The sequence below is a fragment of the Pelobates fuscus genome, chromosome 10 (genome assembly GCF_036172605.1).
Source record: "Pelobates fuscus isolate aPelFus1 chromosome 10, aPelFus1.pri, whole genome shotgun sequence".
NCBI classification, from domain to species: domain Eukaryota; kingdom Metazoa; phylum Chordata; class Amphibia; order Anura; family Pelobatidae; genus Pelobates; species Pelobates fuscus.
The window spans coordinates 94,390,082-94,410,384 of record NC_086326.1 but is presented as its reverse complement, the minus strand read 5'-3'; the positions used below and the strand labels follow the sequence as shown (position 1 = coordinate 94,410,384).

Below are 20,303 nucleotides of genomic sequence, written 5' to 3'. Positions count from 1 at the left end.
ACCAAAATGACCTTTATGTTTTGCTTCTAAATGTGACTTTTAGTAAATATATACATGAGTTAAATAAATAAATGAATAATATAAATGCGCAAAGTGTTCAACTTCAATCCTGACAGGCTTCACTCACTAGAAATTGTTATCCAGTTTGCCATTAAATCTGGCTACATTAGATTTGAAAAATGAAGAGGTACTTGGCACAGTTTGAACTGTAATAGCCAGAGAGGCTTTATATGCCTGCAGTTTGACATCTGCCCGTAGTTTGCATGAGTGCGCAGGTTGCATCTATAATCATTATCACCAACTGCTGTCATTCACAGTCACCAATTTGTGTATGCAAAGACATTTTTACAACCCTTCACAGTGTGTTATGCAGAGACATTAAAGTGCATGACTGTAGGCCACACTATAGACAATGAAACATCACATATAAATTGGGCTAGCCAAGTTGACAGTAAATGTGTGGATACAATTAAAATACAATTCTTTCTCTATACACCTGAGATGTACTTTGCATAATGCAATGTTGAATCCCACTAGACGGTGCCTAATGAAAACTGCAGTTAACTGTCTGTTATGCAATTTGCAATTGTTAGTGAATATTTTAAAACAATGTTAGATTACATAGTATAAGATACTTAATTTAGATGTTATTGTCTACACATTTGTGGATAGGGCCCACATTACTTTCTGAATTTAGAAAATACACCAGATGAACAAAAATAAATCTCATATTTATTGGACAGTCTTGTGATATCTTTTCCCAGAAATGTTAGCTTCAACCAGCAAGTTCATACAAATAAATTAGGTCAATGTTAAACGTTAAGTACTTCTGAATGCCAGATACATTGCATGATGCTGCAGACATCATGTAAGGAATCAGTACTCCAACACGCAGAACTTGGATCAGTGTCTATAGATAGGGTAAAGTGTATTACTGGTCCTTAGAATGGCCGGGCTGACCACAAGCTATAGAGAGAACAATTGTAATCCGTAACAAGCAAAGTCAGGAAAACAGAAGTACGGAAAATCAAATAAACTTGCCATGGTCAGAAATACACGATGTCGCTAAACAAGCCTAGGTCAATGCCAGAATATAATACAAAAACTAGAAAACAATTTGCTGATTGCGAACCAATATATAAACTATAACTGAGCAATGGCTATGGGGCTGAAACTTTTTTTAAATACATAAGAACACTGATAGGGTCTATATACCTCTTATCCACACAATGAGATCACTTTCATGCATGTAAATAAAGTCACAATTTAAGGAGCTCTCCAAGCCCCAAAACCACTAAAGCTCATTATAATGGTTACAGTGCTATAAATCTATGGGTGCCATTGAATTGTTTTCTGTCAAATAATTTTGCAGCAGTTTTACAACCGGGGCTGTCCCTGATATCCATAGCCTGATCCACCTATCAAATCACACTTGTAATGTGTACATTTTCACACTTGATGTACAACCTGAACATATGCTGTACTAATGAGCAGAGTACTACTACACTACTGTTAAATAATTGTGTGGTAATAACCTTATAGTGATGGGAGCCATGTACCGTCTCACATTAAAACCCAATAACATGTAAATGCTAAATGACCTGCATTCTCCCACCTTCCCTCTCCTAGCTCTGTACACAGGTGTTCTATGATAGAACACAGGCAGTAACTTGTCAAATCAGGCCTTGCTGCCGGACCACATTTTTGTTAATGAATACTTAACAGCATATTTTATAGCTCTTTCTAACTATTCTGATAATCTTACTTTCTGATTTCAAGACCCTTAAATGCAGACTCTTTGCTTATATGTAGTAAAAAAACAAACAAAAAAACTCCCCAAAACTGTTGTATGTCATTCTCATGGAGGATCCCTAAAATAATGTATTATCAATGAGCCTGAAGTAAGATAATGTATTGTCACTGACCCTTGTGTATCTTATGTAAATTTATGTATCATGGGGAATGGTATGCTAATACTCCCTCAAACTCCCCGAGAGAAATTTACAGTGGTTTGCTAACATGGAGACTCTTCCCCACAACTGACATTGGTTACTTAGGGCAGAGTTTTTATTATTATTGGTATTTATACAGTGCCAACCTGTTCGGCAGAACTTTACAATATTATACAAGGGGGGCATTTAAGAATAAATGAGTTAATGACAAAATGTTACAGGAACAATACTTCATTAGGGCACTCATGTAGACCCTGCTCAGATGAGCTCCTTTGCTTCCCCACTCATCCTACTTTCGGATTTACGACCTACTTTTCACACCTAACTTTTATTCTACCAGCAGTGACCCATGACAGTCCTGCTGTCTATTTCACCCATTAAATGGGGGCTCGTGGCTCCCTCTGTCTACCATTCACCTGGAGATTCAAACACTTTTCTCACAAGGTTACACTGACTACCATAAACTGGTAATATGTGTGTGCCTCTGTGACCCGTATAAATTATATATATATAGTTTTTTTTATAATTGAATGTTATTTATTTTTGTTAAAATATTTCCTGATAAGGTATTTTGGTTAGCTTCTTGTCACTTTCTCTTCCTTAGACACAAACTACACATACACTTTCTGGTAAACTTTTGATCCATTTAGAAAATGCCCATTTTTATAAAAAAATAAAATCTTTGTAAATAGAGCCTGTGGTGAGGTGAGTGCTGGCTGTATGTGCTTAGCTGGCACTCCACCACTGACTCACATGAGACTGTGACAGGAGGGCACGCCCCCTCACGCTTCCCGCGCTGCTCACCCGCACTACCAGCCGTGTCCGCAGGGATCGCTGTCCGCACTCTATAAATACAGCGCGGCACTCAATGGCCTCATAGCAGTAGCAGCATGTTGAGTGCCGGTGCGCGTGTTCTCCTCCGGGGCTGCTGGACCGGTCCCGGTAGTACATTCACCGCTCTCCGAGCCTGCAGTAACAAGCCGCAGAGTAACCCCAGGGTGTACATGGACCTGGTAGCCGATAACCAGCCCCTGGGCCGGGTCACGTTCGAGGTGAGCAGGTGGCACTCTATCTCTATGTCAGGAAGGGGGTTTGGGGCCCCTGGACAGGCAAGGGACAGCCCCAGAACGGGGGCTTAGACTGGGGCCCCTGGACAGGCAAGGGACAGCCCCAGAACGGGGGCTGAGACTGGGCCCCTGGACAGGCAAGGGACACCCCCAGAACGGGGGCTGAGACTGGGGCCCCTGGACAGGCAAGGGACACCCCCAGAACGGGGGCTGAGACTGGGGCCCCTGGACAGGCAAGGGACACCCCCAGAACGGGGGCTGAGACTGGGGCCCCTGGACAGGCAAGGGACACCCCCAGAACGGGGGCTGAGACTGGGGCCCCTGGACAGGCAAGGGACACCCCCAGAACGGGGGCTGAGACTGGGGCCCCTGGACAGGCAAGGGACACCCCCAGAACGGGGGCTGAGACTGGGGCCCCTGGACAGGCAAGGGACACCCCCAGAACGGGGGCTGAGACTGGGGCCCCATGACAGGCAAGGGACACCCCCAGAACGGGGGCTGAGACCGGGGCCCCTGGACAGGCAAGGGACACCCCCAGAACGGGGGCTGAGACCGGGGCCCCTGGACAGGCAAGGGACACCCCCAGAACGGGGGCTGAGACCGGGGCCCCTGGACAGGCAAGGGACACCCCCAGAACGGGGGCTGAGACCGGGGCCCCTGGACAGGCAAGGGACACCCCCAGAACGGGGGCTGAGACCGGGGCCCCTGGACAGGCAAGGGACACCCCCAGAACGGGGGCTGAGACCGGGGCCCCTGGACAGGCAAGGGACACCCCCAGAACGGGGGCTGAGACCGGGGCCCCTGGACAGGCAAGGGACACCCCCAGAACGGGGGCTGAGACCGGGGCCCCTGGACAGGCAAGGGACACCCCCAGAACGGGGGCTGAGACCGGGGCCCCTGGACAGGCAAGGGACACCCCCAGAACGGGGGCTGAGACCGGGGCCCCTGGACAGGCAAGGGACACCCCCAGAACGGGGGCTGAGACCGGGGCCCCTGGACAGGCAAGGGACACCCCCAGAACGGGGGCTGAGACCGGGGCCCCTGGACAGGCAAGGGACACCCCCAGAACGGGGGCTGAGACCGGGGCCCCTGGACAGGCAAGGGACACCCCCAGAACGGGGGCTGAGACCGGGGCCCCTGGACAGGCAAGGGACACCCCCAGAACGGGGGCTGAGACTGGGGCTCCTTTATTCTGTGTTTCTCCATTTCATTGTCTGGTCATAGTAACCATTCTGTGCCAGCTTTTATAGGGTTAAATGGGAAACAAGGGGTTAACATTTCTCCCAAATTGAAAGCGCTCTTTGAGATTTAATTCAATCCTTGGCTGCCTCAGTGATAGTATAAAGTACAGTAATTTGCTTTTGTACCTGTGGCATTGGTGGGTGGTATAGTATGGTCACCTAACTCCATGGTGCCTCTTCATCTGCTGACTTAAAGGGATGCAGTCTCCTTTCTCCCTGTGCCTGGTAGAGGGGACCTGACATGGGCAGTGAGAAAAATGTATGGCCAGGTGTCATATAAATTATGGAGGATTGTGAAATAAAATGCTTGGCTACATGTGGGCCCAATGCAATGTACAATTTTATGCATTTTGCTTTATTCATTCTTTTAAACCCATTCATTGCCTGCATAGAGATATTTATGATTTGAATAAAACAGTTGGAATCTTGTAATTTTGTTAAAGGTGGCTTGTGGTTCTTCCAGTTTTAACAAATCCTGTCCATGTAAATATTCTGTAAAGCTGCATACTGTTTTTTTTTTTGTTTTTTTATTGCAATATAAGGCCAGTCACAATATATAATCACTTCCTTATGTTTCTATATGCTAAGGCGTTTGCTGCAATTACTACTTGTTGTTTGGCACACAGGTAAACCACAAACACCCACTTAATATACAAATCAAACTGGGGGAGGAGAGGACTATGCCAACTTGTAAAAGTTGGTGACTTTGTCCTACAAAGCAGCTTCTGTTACAGTAGCTTGTCAGAGTAAATTTGGGAAATGTTTACAAAACTTTCTAACTCAAATATCTCTAATACTTCCTGACAGGACAGTCATGTCATTTTTCTAACTTCTTGCCATGAGGAAATTTAAAAAAAACACTAATTTATATATTTTGCTACTTTGCTGTGGGCCATAGATCGGCCAGGGTAAAACTGTTGCCCTTGTTGAGTGTCAAGTTCCTAGTGCTCTTATCACATGTAACACTTGTCCCAGTCTGGGCTACAAGGTGACCTTGTGCCCAAATAAAAAGTTGATAGCTAGCAGGCTTCCTGTGAAGATGCCATGTCACACTGTTATCCTTTTAAGGATAAGGAGTTGTGAAACACCACACTTTCGATTTGGAACAAAATGTAAGATAGTTGTTAACAAGTGTGAATTTAAATTGACTAAAAAATCAAACCTAATTGACTTGACAATTTTTTCTTCTTCTTTTGGTATTTAAACTTAAACACCTGCTAATTCTAACCTTAGTCTAGTGAATAAACTCTAAACTCCATTTGGTTTTTAGACTTGAATCTCTCTTTAATTATTAATCAGATAAAAAAAAATCTGTCTAGTCTGCTTTTAAAATAGTATATATACCTGTAGAGATTAAATCTGGTAAATGGCGCACTTTATAAAAAAAGTCCCAATCTAGAACAAGACAGTCTTTCAGTTATCTCTACAATATCTAATCAACAATAGAAAGCAAACAGTTAATGGTGCACATCAATTCAGACCACAAATCTGGGGCTAAGTGTAAATAATATGCTGAGCACTATATCATAGAATGCATGGTCCCAAACCACCTGATTCAGTATACATAATCCAAATGATGACTCTTATTTCTGGTTTGCACAGATGATGTAATCACCTAAATGGTAATTTTAACATTATGGGGTTAGGAATGCATGTTTGTGTTCCTTACCCTATAGTGTTCCTTTAACAGAGCAGGAGATATGAAAATCTCTAAGTTACAAAGCATTTAAAATAAACGTAAACAGTAGATAACTCTTTACAGGAAGTGTTTTGGAAGGCTGTGTGAGTCACATGCTTGCAGGTGTGACTAGGGCTGCATAAAGAAAGGTATTTAGCTCCTAAATGGCAGATAATTGAGCAGTGAGACTAGGCGCATGATTTATACTCCAAAACTGCTTAATTAAGCTAAAGTTGTTTTGGTGACTAGTGTCCATTTAAGCTGAAAAAGAAACTTGGGGGGAAAGGTGCACACTGCTATTAAAGGGGTTTAACTCTGTATGGAACACTGCACATACAAATTCCAAGCACCAGGACAACTATAAATCATAGTATATTAAAATGTAGGCCTTGTGAGGAATGAAGACTAGCTAATGTCTGAATTCTAAAAGCTCACGGCTCCAAAGGAACACAAATATCATGCCTATGTGATACTCCTGTCACTGTACTGCATTTCTAATTAGTGGTGCTGCCGTAAAGATACAAATGTATAAAAAATACAGAACTGCACTCACACCTAAAATAACTTAAAATTTTGCAAGGCTACTCAAGTCGATCTCTTTGCAAATTCATATGGGGATTCAGTTACACCAATTCTTACTGTTTGAACTGCTTCTAGACTCTAGAGACTCCTCTTAAAGGGACACTATAGTCACCTGAACAACTTCAGCTTAATGAGGTTGTTTAGGTGAGTGCTACAGCTACCCGGAGCCTTTTTCTTGTAAGCACTGTATTTTCTGAGAAAATGCAGTGTTTACATTGGAAGCTTGGAACACCTCTTGTTGCAGTCAATCAGACGGCCACCAGAGGGACTTCCGAGTTCAGAGGCCCTAAAAAGGCCTCTCGTCCGATGCATTCTGGGTGAATGCATCAGACGGGCTATCAGCACACAAAGCACTGTGAACGCGCTTTGTGTGCTGACAGCCTGTCAGCACTGCTGTGGGCGTGGCTTCAGCTGACAGCTGAAGCCCGAACCCACAGGGATGCTGTCTGGCCACAATAGTGGTTGAAGGGGGGGGGGGGACGGACCTACTCTCCTCCCCCCGGCCCCCACCCTTGAGCGGTGAGTGGGGGCCCTAAAAATAAGGGTGGCACATACTGCCCCCCCGGCCCCCACCCCTGTGCGGCCGGTGGGGGCACTAAAATTATCAATAAGGGGGGACCTATTGTCCCCCCCCGGCCCCCACCCCTGTGCGGTGGGTGGGGGCCTTAAAATAAAAAATAAGGGGGGGACATACTGGCCCCCCCCCCCGGCCCCCACCCCTGTGCGGCGGGTGGGGGCCCTAAAATTCACAATAAGGGGGGGACCTACTGTCCCCCCCCGGCCCCCACCCCTGTGCGGCGGGTGGGGGCCCTAAAATTCACAATAAGGGGGGGGACCTACTGCCCCCCCCCCCCGGCCCCCACCCCTGAGCGGTGGGTGGGGGCCCTAAAATTCACAATAGGGGGGGGACCTACTGTCCCCCCCCGGCCCCCACCCCTGTGCGGCGGGTGGGGGCCCTAAAATTCACAATAGGGGGGGGACCTACTGTCCCCCCCCGGCCCCCACCCCTGTGCGGCGGGTGGGGGCCCTAAATACAAAGGGGGTGGGGACCCTAGTTAACCCCCCCCCCCCCCCACAAAAAAAAAAACTTATCTCCCTACCTACCCCCCTCACCCTAAAAATAATGAGGGGGGACCATTAACTAAAAACCTGTAAAAAAATGAGATAAAATCAACTTACCATTTGATGTTTTCTTTCTTCTAAAATCTTCTTTCTTCAGCCCCAAAAAAGGCCAAATAAAAATCCATAATAACCGACGCAATAAAAAAAAAAAAAAAAAAAACCCGAGCGCAAAAAAAAATAATCCATCTTCACCCATGGAGGGCTCCGCGCAGACTGAGCTCCGCAGGGCGGGGGAAGGCTTATAAAGCCTTGCCCCGCCCTGCAATTAGGCTAAGAACACTCTGATTGGTGGGTTTAAGCCAATCAGAGTGCTCTTTGTCATTTTACAAGCGTGGGAAAGTTCTTTGGAATTTTCCCACGCTTGTAAAATGACACAGAGCAATGTGATTGGATGGCTTGAAATCCATCCAATCACAGTGCTCTTTGTCATTTTACAAGCGTGGGAAAGTTCTTTGGAATTTTCCCACGCTTGTAAAATGACACAGAGCACTGTGATTGGATGGATTTCAAGCCATCCAATCACATTGCTCTGTGTCATTTTACAAGCGTGGGAAAATTCCAAAGAACTTTCCCACGCTTGTAAAATGACACAGAGCACTGTGATTGGATGGCTTGAAATCCATCCAATCACAGTGCTCTGTGTCATTTTACAAGCGTGGGAAAATTCCAAAGAACTTTCCCACGCTTGTAAAATGACAAAGAGCACTCTGATTGGCTTAAACCCACCAATCAGAGTGTTCTTAGCCTAATTGCAGGGCGGGGCAAGGCTTTATAAGCCTTCCCCCGCCCTGCGGAGCTCAGTCTGCGCGGAGCCCTCCATGGGTGAAGATGGATTATTTTTTTTTGCGCTCGGTTTTTTTTTTTTTTTTTTTTAATTGCGTCGGTTATTATGGATTTTTATTTGGCCTTTTTTGGGGCTGAAGAAAGAAGATTTTAGAAGAAAGAAAACATCGAATGGTAAGTTGATTTTATCTCATTTTTTTACAGGTTTTTAGTTAATGGTCCCCCCTCATTATTTTTAGGGTGAGGGGGGTAGGTAGGGAGATATTTTTTTTTTGGGGGGGGAGGGTTAACTAGGGTCCCCCCCCCCTTTGTATTTAGGGCCCCCACCCACCGCTCAGGGGTGGGGGCCGGGGGGGGACAATAGGTCCCCCCCCCTTATTGATAATTTTAGGGCCCCCACCCGCCGCTCAGGGGTGGGGGCCGGGGGGGGGACAGTAGGTCCCCCCCCTTATTGATCATTTTAGGGCCCCCACCCGCCGCTCAGGGGTGGGGGCCGGGGGGGGGACAGTAGGTCCCCCCCCTTATTGATAATTGTAGGGCCCCCACCCGCCGCTCAGGGGTGGGGGCCGGGGGGGGACAGTAGGTCCCCCCCTCATTGATAATTTTAGGGCCCCCACCCGCCGCACAGGGGTGGGGGCCGGGGGGGGGACAGTAGGTCCCCCCCTCATTTATAATTTTAGGGCCCCCACCCGCCGCACAGGGCGGGTGGGGGCCCTAAATTATTATTGATAATTTTATAAAGCGAGCTGAGCTGTCAGTCAGACAGCTCAGCTCGCGAACGCGCATTCCGCGCACATGCGCGGTAAAGCGCTCAGGTTCTTCATAGGGCGGCATTCAATGCCGCTCTATGAAGAACGCGATTGGTCCAGCGCGAAGCCGTCCCATTGGGCCCCGCGATTTCGTCATTTTGACGAAAAAGGGGGCGCGGCCTAGCGGGGAGCTCGGCGCTGGAACGGAGGTAAGTTTTTAATATAAAAACACCGATTTTTTTTTTTTTAATGAATGAAAGTTCATATAAAAGCAAGAAGGAAGGCTGGGGGACCTGTCTTTCTTGCTTTTATATGGTGACTATAGAGTCCCTTTAATTTATGATTTCCTGGAAGTTGTTTAGGCAGTAAATTTTGCTTTTGGCCTGTTCTCCCATGTTAAAATTAGTGTAGTACCCACTGATATTGGTGGTTACTGTGATGTTGTTGTGGGCTTAACACAATAGGGTCATGTGGGGGAACTGAATCCCTGTATTTGTTTGCTAACATAAGGCATTTTAAGTAGTCCTGTAAAACTTTAAAGCTGTTTTTTGTTGTGGTGTTTGTTGTTTTGCTTTTGTTTGCAGTTTCTTAATCTTTATTTTGTCATAAGAGCATGACCCACATCCAAATAAAGACACAATCTATCCTGTTTTTGTTTAGGTGTAACATTAGAGTTTCTGCCAGTAAGCATCCTGAGTCATTCGTGTAATTTAGACTTCCTTGGTGACATGCACAATTGTATTCTGTTTACATTTCTGAAAATGGCTCAACAATCAAATCAAACACCTTTGTAGTAAAGGTGTCTGGACTGAACTAAATATATTTCAAATAAATATCAATTGTGGCATGCAGTCTCTGCTGTAAATGCTGTTCAACGTTTTCATCCCACCTCTAATCTGACAGATGGAATGTGGGGGTGAGAGAGGTATCAGAAAATAAATAGAAGTGGCCTGCTACTGCTCATATGCTCAAGCAATTTCTTTGCCATTTTATATATTTGCTTAAAGTATTTTGGTGTTTACCTGCTATACTTGCGCATAACTATCAACATCAAAGTATCCCTTTCACATCTGCCCCACTATCTGACCTGACACCTCTCCATCCCCTTTGTAAGTAGTCAAAACATTTTTAGTATGTTTTTTTTAACATCACTCAAATGACCATTCAAGCGTAAGCTAGCCTATCACATCAAGACAAAACCTACACTAACAATTCACTTTGTTTCTTTAAGCTTAAAGGGACACTATAGTCACCAGAACCACAGCTTATTGCAATTGTTCTGGTGAGTATAATCATTCTCTTCAGGCTTTTTGCAGTAAACACTCTTTTCAGAGGAAATGCAGTGTTTATATTACAGCCTAGGGACAACTCCACTGGCGGCCACTCAGATGGCTGCTAGAGGGGTTTCCTGGGGCAGTGCTGCAGTGTGCAGCACTGACATTCATTGTCTCCACCTTCTGCATGGAGACACTGGACTTTCCTCATATATGCATTCATTCAATGCATCTCTGAAGAGATGCTGATTAGTCAGGGCTGTGTTTGGCTAGCTATGCTATGTTTCATTGACAGTCCAGCCAATCCTGGGAAACATTGTGATTGGCTCAGGTCACTACTTCTGATGTCAGTCAAGCAGGCAGATCAGGGACAGAGCCAGCAGCAACAGACTGGAGTAAAAGTTGACTATATTTAGGGGTCAGGAATAAACGTCTGCATTCCTGACCATATAGTGTTCCTTTAAAGGCAAAACTACAAGAGGGATATCTGTTTTTTTTTAAACCCCTATATACTTATTAATCCTTAATAGGATCACATGTGATGGGCATCAGCACTATAACATGCAAAATTAATTGCGCCCTGCACTCACTCTCACATCAGCTCCAATAGATGCAATAAACCCTGCATTCATTTTTTTTTTTTTTTTTTTTTTGACAAACAGAAGTCAAATAGTTTTAAAATGGCTTGTCTACTTACAGGTATGTGTCTAGAGTTCATCAAACAGTATAAATATTTGATGGCAAACACAAGATTGCACATCCATTGATGTGAGCGGTGTATGTAATCCAGTAAGGGTATTTTTTTTTTTTTTTTTTAAATGTATGTTTTTTTTGGAGGGGGAGGTTGTCTATGCCACATCCAAAGTAATGCAAAATGCCACACACTATATGAACCATATTTCTAGGTCTTCCAGTATCAAAATGCATTACTAAAACGGTCTGTAATGGGCTTTCATCTAATTGGAATAGATCCATGTAGCTTTTAACGCTGGATTTATGTGCAAGGGTAATAATGTCAATGTGCAAGTGAACTTTGCAGGAACAAAAGGCAAATATTAACTCAAGGTTTGTTTTTGTAAACTAATGCAAGAACTGCAGTTCTGGAGCTAACGAAAGCTTTTGTACCTCAACAGTTGAACCTACACTTTATTCAACGCTTGGGATGGCTGAGAATCATAGATATGTAATACTTTTGGTAATCTTTAATCTTTGGTATAAAAAATTACTGTGAAATTAGGCATTTTGCAAACTGGATAGTCCTGTCATATTGTATCTTCTGTATTTTGTATGTCCACTCTGTATGATTAGATTAATGCTCAAAGGGTTGTGTGGTTTTATTTTTTATTTTTTTTCTATTCTATATTGCCATATTGAACGCTATTGAATAGTTCCCCTCCTTATTAGGAAGAATAAGAGAAAAAATGGATGCGGCCATGACATGCCACTTTAATGGGGTTTTTGGAAGTAGAATAATAATAATAAAAAAAGATTATGATCAGGGAACCTTACTATTGGAGCGCAGGGTAAGTACCTTGGCTAGAGGTAGGGCCAGAGAACTGAGCAGGCAGATTTCAGGGGTGTTGCTAAAGTGTCCCTTAAAATAAATGCACAGAACTTTAAAAAGTAAGCCTTTTTTTTTGCTTTTCTGTAGAAAACTGAACCATTTTACGAAAAGCCACTTCTTGGTACTGACTCGATACTGTTTCTTAGAAAAGCTTAGAGGACAGTTATTAAAGAGGATCTGTGTTGCATAAATGAATATTGTGACTGCCATTTCTAATCTTAACTATGTAGTAAGTGTGCATTATCTGTAGCAAAATTATGCCAGTGTATAAAGAATAGAATCTCTAGAGGGTACACCGCATGTAAAATAAATATCGCTAAAACAAGCACCTCACAACTTCAAGCTGCTCAAAGCTGACCAGGGCACTTGAGCTGAATGAGAAACATTTCTCATAACTCTTATTCACCTCTAGATTACTGTTCTTCCCCCAATAGTAGCCTTTAAGCTGTAATCCTACTGTGGAAGCCTAATATGGCAAGTGTTATAATAAGAATCTCAAACTGTTTTGATGTAGACAAAAAATCTTTTTTATTTTTTTTATTAAACTGAAAAATACCATAATCATTTTATTTTTATTTTTTTCTTAGTTAAAAGCTGATGTGGTGCCAAACACAGCAGGTAAGATAACTGAAATATTCCATCAACATGTAACTTCCTGCCTTAAGGGACACTCTGTTGTAAATGACCCTCATTTTACAACATAGAAAATGGTGGTTTAAAAAATAATTTTGTAGCTTAGTTTAATATCTTTAATATTTGTCTATTTTTATGAAATTATCCACATGCAAAATCTACTGCCATACTCCTCCATGTTAATTTTTTGTGGGTCTTAACCCCCCCCCCCCCCTCCCCCCACTTACTTTGGGAGGAGGAGACAGGGAATTGTATAGGGGTTATAGAACACTTAAAGGGAAACTACAGTGTCAAGAAAACTGTTTTTTTTGCCACTATAGCTTCCTCCTCTTATTGCATAAATCACTTCTACTTCTGTTTTTTGCTTTTCTACAGGCTTGTTACACACTAATAATGGTTATCACTAGCAATATACTGATAATGTGTATAGATAAAATAATTACTTAAAATTGATTTTCTAACTTTGTTGGGGGTTTTTTTTGTCTCCAGAGAATTTCCGAGCTTTATGTACAGGGGAAAAAGGATTTGGTTACAAAGGATCCACATTCCACAGAATAATCCCAAACTTCATGTGCCAGGTGTGTAATAAAGTCAATCCAATTGACCAAGTATTTCAGCGCTAGTTTTCAGTATCTGCTGTAATAAACTGAAAGTGTAGCAAGTTACTACATCTGATGGGACTTCAACCGTTTTGATAAATATATTGAAATTAAGAGCGTAACCTGTGACGTAACAGTGGGTACTGCTTAATACCAAGGGTTTGATACATGGATTGCCATTATGCAGTAAGAATCTTCTCCTCAACCCCCAACATGCAATTGCAAAATGCAGTTGTATTTTGTGGGTGTTTTTTACTTTTTTTTGTGAACTTTATGGAGCTTTTTTGTAAACCTACTCCCTCAAGTGCCCACTCATGAACACAAGTAACCAGATGCCAAATCTGTCATAACAATTTTTGAGTGTAAAGAAGGAAGATGAGAGCCAACTGTAGGCTTGTCTATCAGGGAGATGTTAATACTGACAAAGGATCTGACAAATATTTCTTGTGGATGAATAGTGGTGGTTCAATTGATGTTATGTCATTAAGGTTGTTTCAGTCGATTTGGCAGTTTTTATATATACTTGTCAACCCCAATATTACCCTTCTGCTGTGGGGTATTATCAAATTTTGACTAGATTGGACTTTTGGAGTATATCTGAACAGTAATGGATCCCTCGCAGTCCCAGAGCTCACAGGCTTGGTAATAACCGTGAATGTGCTGACTCGTTAGTGAGTACCAGTACCACGGAGGAGTGATTTACTACCCAGACTCCCTGCCCAGACCTAAAGAACAGTCCTGACTCTTTTTGTGGCAGGGTTCGAGGCAAAAAACAACCTGCCTGGTGTCGAACTAAATGTCCAGGGTGTCGGGCAACCGGAATTTGACTTACCTTTTATTGTGTAAGAGTGTATCCAAGAGCTCCACAGCAATAAAACACATAGTAATGTGCTTTGTGTATGAGGCAAACCTCTATAGCCATAAAATTAACAGTAGCTGGTAGCATGAATCTGTGTATGGGGGTGGGTGTTTTTTTTTTTTTTAGAGGGATCACAGCCTTTCCAACTCTCTGCTCTGAGACCGATACAGACTTGCTGAAATGCACAGCAGTCACATTCATGGGATACCCACACAGCCAGATCCCCCACACAAATATTGCCTGTCACTAAATGCACAAGTACATTGCTAAACATACTACTATTTTAGCATCCCTTTTTCTGTAATATTAGGCACACATGCACAGATGCACAGATGTACACACACTGCCAAACTGCTACAATTTCACACACAAATTGTTTTATATATTTTTTTGTTTTCTTTATTCACTAGTCTGCTCTACCTTTGTGAGAGCTGCAGTGGATTCTCTCACTGGACTCCTGTAAGGAGGGGCTCTGATCTTTGTGCATTGCCTTTATAGAAACATAGAATGTGACGGGAGATAAGAACCATTCAGCCCATCTAGTCTGCCTAAATACTTTCATTAGTCCCTGGCTTTATCTCATAGCCAGGATAGCCTTATGCTTATCCCACGTATGCTTAAACTCTTTCACTGTGTTAACCGCTACCACTTCAGCTGGAAGGTTCCTTGCGTGCCCTTAACTGATGCTTGCAATGTGATGTCGCATACTAGGGAGCTGTGCTTGCAATGCTGCCTGTGTTACAAAACACCCTCTCGGACACTCTCCTTTTCAGCAAAGTAAGCTCCTGCCATTCTGCTAGGAAGGGATCTTCTGTCTTGGCGCAGAGCAATTTTTTTCTTTCTACATTGCCGCAATGTCAAATATGTTTGAAGTATTAGGAGTACTATAGCTGTGTCAAATGTTTCACTTTTTTCTCTTTGTAAGATTAATTAAAATGTAGAATTTAATTATGTAGTTGTCTGTTTACAATATTCTTAATTTCTTTAGGACCCCTAAGCAGTAATGTGGGCTGAATGGTTTACATCCCATCCAACTGTTAGATTTACTTTTGTAATCTTCTAAATTACGGTGGGAAACAAATGTTGCTTTCAAGTCTCCCTTTTATTTTAGGGTGGAGATTTTACCAATCATAATGGCACAGGTGGGAAATCTATTTATGGAAGCCGCTTTCCAGATGAAAATTTCATCTTAAAACACACTGGACCAGGTAAGATTACTTTAATTCTGCATGCATAACTTTACCCCCAATACATGTTGTTGATTTGCTTAGAATCCCTGTCTTGACAGGCATGTTAAAGGAATACTATAGGGTCAGGAACACAAACCTGTATAGTGCAACTATTATGGTGGCTTGCCCTCCCCTTCCACACCTTAAAAGCATGAAAACTCTCCTTATTTCCAGTGCCATGCGCGTCTGCTGGCCCTGCCCCTCAGTGACATCATCAGCATTGCCATGGGAAAGCATTAGGCTAAAATTGGCAAGGGAACGGGGGTCAAACACCATTTTGGCCATTCAGCACCTCATAAAGATGCATTGAATTAAATGGATCTCTATGAGGAAAATTCAGCGTCCCCATGCAGAGTGACTCTAAACGGCAGATCTGCCTACTGTGCAGCACTGAGCCAGGAAGCACCTCCAGTGGCCATCTGAGTGGTCACTTGGAGGTGTTCCTAGGGGCAATTTAAACACTGCCTTTTCTCTAAAAGGCAATGTTTGCATGAAAATGCCTGCATATAATTATACTAACCAGAAGAACTACATTAAGCCGTAGTTGTTCTGGTGACTATAGTGTCCCTTTAAAAACTGCTTAGTTTAAATATGTTTTGATAGTCCCATGTTGAATGAAACCTGGTCAGAGAAAAGCATTGCAAAAGAAAAGTATAGGTCAAGTAGCTCTCCAGAATCTCATCAAAATAATTAATTACTAGCAAAATACTGTACAGTATATTAGTTTCTCTAAATTGCACCTGGAGAGCTGCATATTGCATTGGAGAATATCCTATGGGGAAGAAGGGGGGACGTGCAAAATAACGGTTTAGTGAAAGTTTACTTGTCTTGTCTATCCTTAGGTGTTCTCTCAATGGCCAATGCAGGACCAAATACCAATGGCTCACAGTTCTTTATCTGTACTGTGGAAACAGAATGGTTTGTATTTACCTGACTTTAATTTTATATATTCTTTATTTTTGTTGTGCACATGTAGTAACACAAGCTAGTCTTGCAACGACCAGCAAACTCATGACACAAAATTGATAATCAGTAGTGTGGCAATCTTGGTACTGGCACATTTTTTTAGAATAGTTAACGTCCAAGTAAGATGAGCAAGCAGTGAAACAGGCTGAAAAAGTTGCACTTGTTGAGAATTCAGGCTTGCTTGGTGTAGATATGTCAGGAGAGACAGTTAAAGTGTTGTGAGCTACAAAAAGCTGGTCTGGTCTTGGCTTCTTGGTTTGCATCCCATGCGACCAGTTGCTTTAGCAGTCCGGCTCCGCCCCCTACCTGACTCTTAATGAGCTTCTCAGATCTAAAATATAGCTCTAATCTCTACAGTGCGATTTAGAATGGTCTCAATCGCATGCTCATGGTGATCAGGTACATTGCAGTCTTGCGATTCCCTGAAGAGTGTGTAAGGTGTAAACTTTCCAAACTTTAAAAAAAAAAAAAAAAAAAACATAATCCCACAATTCACCCATTAAAGGGGAAAGCAGGGAGAATTATTTAGTCTGTAGTGCTCCTTTTACCTTGTGTAACTAATCTGCCCTCTAATATAGTGTTAATAACACCCACTTAAAAATAACTTGGGTTAAGAATAACCGTATTTTATAGACCAGTAGGGGGCATACTACAGACAATAATTTTCCTGCTTCTGATCGTTATGCAGAACAGGCAGCAATCTATTTATTGTAGATTAACTAGAAGTTTGTTTTCAGTTAATCTCGAAGGAATCTCCTGCTTTCAAATTTTCTGTGCTGGTAATCCTAGCTGCTAAATGAGTAGGACATGGAATATAAAGTCCGAGCCAGGCCTAGAAGTTACTTGCCCATGCAAACTTTGAGGATCCACGGCACAGTAACCAGGAATCTAATCTCCAGACCTAAATATTTCATTCACAAACTGCTAGTGCAGAGTGAATTTTGAGCCCTGAGTTGGACGTTCAATTTTGGAATCGGATGATTAAAAGTTAACTCTAAGCAATATATAACCATAACAGCTTGCTGTACTCGTTTCCTATAGTGCTCTGGCACCATGCTCCGTTTAATGGAAAACTTGTATAACCTGCTGTTTACTCTGAGATTATACTTGTGTGATGTAATTCCAGTAAAATACAAGTTTAGCAGGCTAAGATTGCCACAAGGCATATGTATGTATATGTGTTTGTAGTATCAGTTAGTTAATTACACGTAGCTAAGATACTGTTATCACTGTACTGACCAGGTGCAGGAATGTAAGAACTGGAATTACGCGTCCCTCTCCTTTGTATCAGATGAGCCACGTGGTTAGACCGGATGGATGAGTTTAGACTCTATTTATTAAATAGGTTAAGGGTATGTGTGGGTGTAGTTAATTGTGGGAGGAGCTACAGTGCTATATAAGGAATGTACTCTATGTATTCAGTACTCAGACTTTGCTGTATTTTGGTGACGCTAGTCCCTCTGAGTCCCGATCGGTGATCCAATAAAGAATCTCTTCCTTCCTGAAGAAACCTGTGTCCATCTCTCTGTGCTTGGCTTCCGTCAGTTTCTCCGGTATCACTTGGACATATCAACCTGAATAGGTTGAACAACTATTCTGTTACTCTGTTCATGTGAATGGGATGCCCTTTACATCTGCATTGTACACGAGTGCCTTCATTCAAATCTATAATAGTGTGCCTATGAAGATGTATGTGTTGACAGGGCCACTCTATACTGGAGTACATCCTCCATAGGCCGTGCATATTTGTCACCAGTGGCTTTTTTGAGGGGGGGAGGGGGGGGATTTCAAGGGAAATAGACTAAGTAGGCACTACACTGTCTTGTCTTTTTTTCTTATGATTTCAGTGAAATTCCAATGTGAGTATTTCATTAAGGTTTTCTTTATGAAATACGAATTTGGAGGGGTGGGAGGGTGTTATAGAGCCACTTAAATATATTTATCACCATACAATGATCAATGTATTGGAGTAGGATGCTAACTGATTGCTCTTTATTTTTAGGTTGGACAACAAACATGTTGTGTTCGGTTACGTTAAAGATGGCCATGATATAGTCAAGAAAATGGAGAGCTATGGTAGCAAAAGTGGGCGACCCTCTAAAAGAATTGTCATAGCTGACTGTGGAGAACTATCCTCTTGACCTCCTCGAATTAATACTAATTTTGTGAACATCAACATCACTGGAAGAGCCATAAATTTCCTATAGTCATGAAATGGGCGACTTATTTGTATAAATTGTTCAGGTCTTTATTTAAACAATGACTCTTGACCCTTTCATGTACCATCTGGCATCAATTTTTTTTTTATATTTATTTAAATACTACACTAGTAGTAAACCAAATCACCTGCTTTTTTTGTTTTTCTTCTCACTAAAATATTGCTAGCTGTACTGTCTGTCCCATACTGTGTTGTGCATTTTGTTTTGAGTCATTGGGGTCACTGCTGACATTGGTTTTAATTGGGCACATTTCAAAATACATACTTGTATAAACTGAGTTTTTGGTGGTTATTTATGGGTTTATAATTCAGCAATTTGGTAGGAATTAAGCACTAGCACTGAGCTCTGGCAGTCAAATGAAAGTTTGACTCTTCTCACAGCAGTAGCGCTTCTGGTGATGGTCAAGACGGCAACTAGAGGCATTTTTAGCTCTGCAATATAAGCATTGCATGCAGGGTTAAAGATAAAGGACCACAGCACCCAGTCCACTTCATTAAGATGACATGGTCTGGGTGCCTCTGGTAATCCTTTTAATGTTTTTTATTTTTTTTAAGGAAGGGGGGGGGGGGGGGGGGGGGGTGTAGATCCTCATCCTGGATTGCAGAAAGGGTTGTGATTGAATCCACTGCTATTCAGCTGCTTTTTGACTTTGAACAATCATACTTAATGCTACACATGGAGCACATTTCTGGGATTTGTAAATTCAAAAAGTGTTGTAGTCGTCTTTCTGCTGTACAGTCATGACCTAATTTATAGCAGTAAATGGGTGAGCTATGGAGAAAAATGGACATTCCACTACATTTTTAAAAAATCACTGTTTAGCGATGTCCTCAAAGAAAATATACATTATGGTTTTTTGGTTTTTTTTTTTATTGGGGGCATATCCAGACATTCTGTAGCTGTCCAAATCTGAATGTAGCTCAATGAGAAGTGTTTGCAAGACTGGTGCTCTGTGCAATTGCTGCCTCTTGAGTTTAGTGCCACTGAGCCAACCAAACCAGGAAGTAACAGGACGTGTAGCCTGCTAGTAGGTTTCACTTATAAAATTGCACTTTAAAAAAAAAAGTGCAAAATGAAAGGACATTCTCTTCACAAATAAAGCACTTCAGAAAACGATAGTATTTAGAGGTTGTGAGTATCCCTTTAAAGTCTAACATTATTTTAGCTAGAATATTTCAGTTGCCCTATTCAGAGCTGCACATAAAATGAGTTATCCAGTGCAGGTGAGAGCCACATGGGACATATACTAAGCAGGTATTCTCAGGTTTGATTAACCTACCTCTAGCTGGAAATCTTTTTTTTTTTTTTTTTCACCTTAATTTAAGCTTTAATGACAAACTGTGTTAATATTGACACAGTTGCATACATGTTGACATTTTATATAGGGGTTCCTCAAGTTGTAAGAAAATGTGAAACTGATAATCACTGGGACTAGGAATAAATGGACCTGTAAGCTTACACTCTGCATCAAAAATGTTTGAGCTTTTAAATATGGAATATGTGAAATTTATCTGTACATATGCATACTTGGTTTATGATATTTGCACCAGATTAGATTTTTCTTTTTTAATTTATAGTTTACATGTTGAAAGCCTTAGGTTTGCCAATCAGGTGTCCATGTGGATTATGGCAGACTGTCAAACAATTGGGATCCAAGGAAGAAAATGTGTTGAGGAGATGAAGATTTAGTCCGTTAGATTACAAGCTCCCCAGCACACAGAGGAATTTAGTACAGCTTCATATGTTTGAGATGTAAACATGAAAAGATTCTGAGACTTATGCCATA

General features: G+C 42.2%; 2 protein-coding genes across 2 annotated transcripts in view; one reads left to right on the top strand and one right to left on the bottom strand.

Moving 5' to 3' along the window:
- Positions 1-20,303, bottom strand: part of ZCCHC24 (zinc finger CCHC-type containing 24) — a 365,856-nt gene that overhangs the window by 156,508 nt on the left and 189,045 nt on the right. The gene's annotated exons all lie outside the window — the stretch shown is intronic.
- Positions 2,843-19,062, top strand: PPIF (peptidylprolyl isomerase F). The gene is made up of 6 exons (XM_063435007.1): positions 2,843-3,004; positions 12,600-12,630; positions 13,135-13,223; positions 15,215-15,311; positions 16,175-16,250; positions 18,301-19,062. Exons 1-6 carry the CDS (start codon positions 2,843-2,845, stop codon positions 18,437-18,439), a joined length of 594 nt encoding a protein of 197 aa, XP_063291077.1. The 3' UTR covers positions 18,440-19,062.

What these genes read in the sequence shown, in the direction of transcription:
- PPIF (XM_063435007.1), top strand. Translation starts at nt 2,843, where the DNA reads ATGTTGAGTGCCGGTGCGCGTGTTCTCCTCCGGGGCTGCTGGACCGGT. An exon ending in TGGGCCGGGTCACGTTCGAG is followed by an intron (nt 3,005 to 12,599) that starts GTGAGCAGGTGG and finishes TTTTTTTCTTAG; the next exon opens with TTAAAAGCTGATGTGGTGCC. An exon ending in CTTAAAACACACTGGACCAG is followed by an intron (nt 15,312 to 16,174) that starts GTAAGATTACTT and finishes GTCTATCCTTAG; the next exon opens with GTGTTCTCTCAATGGCCAAT.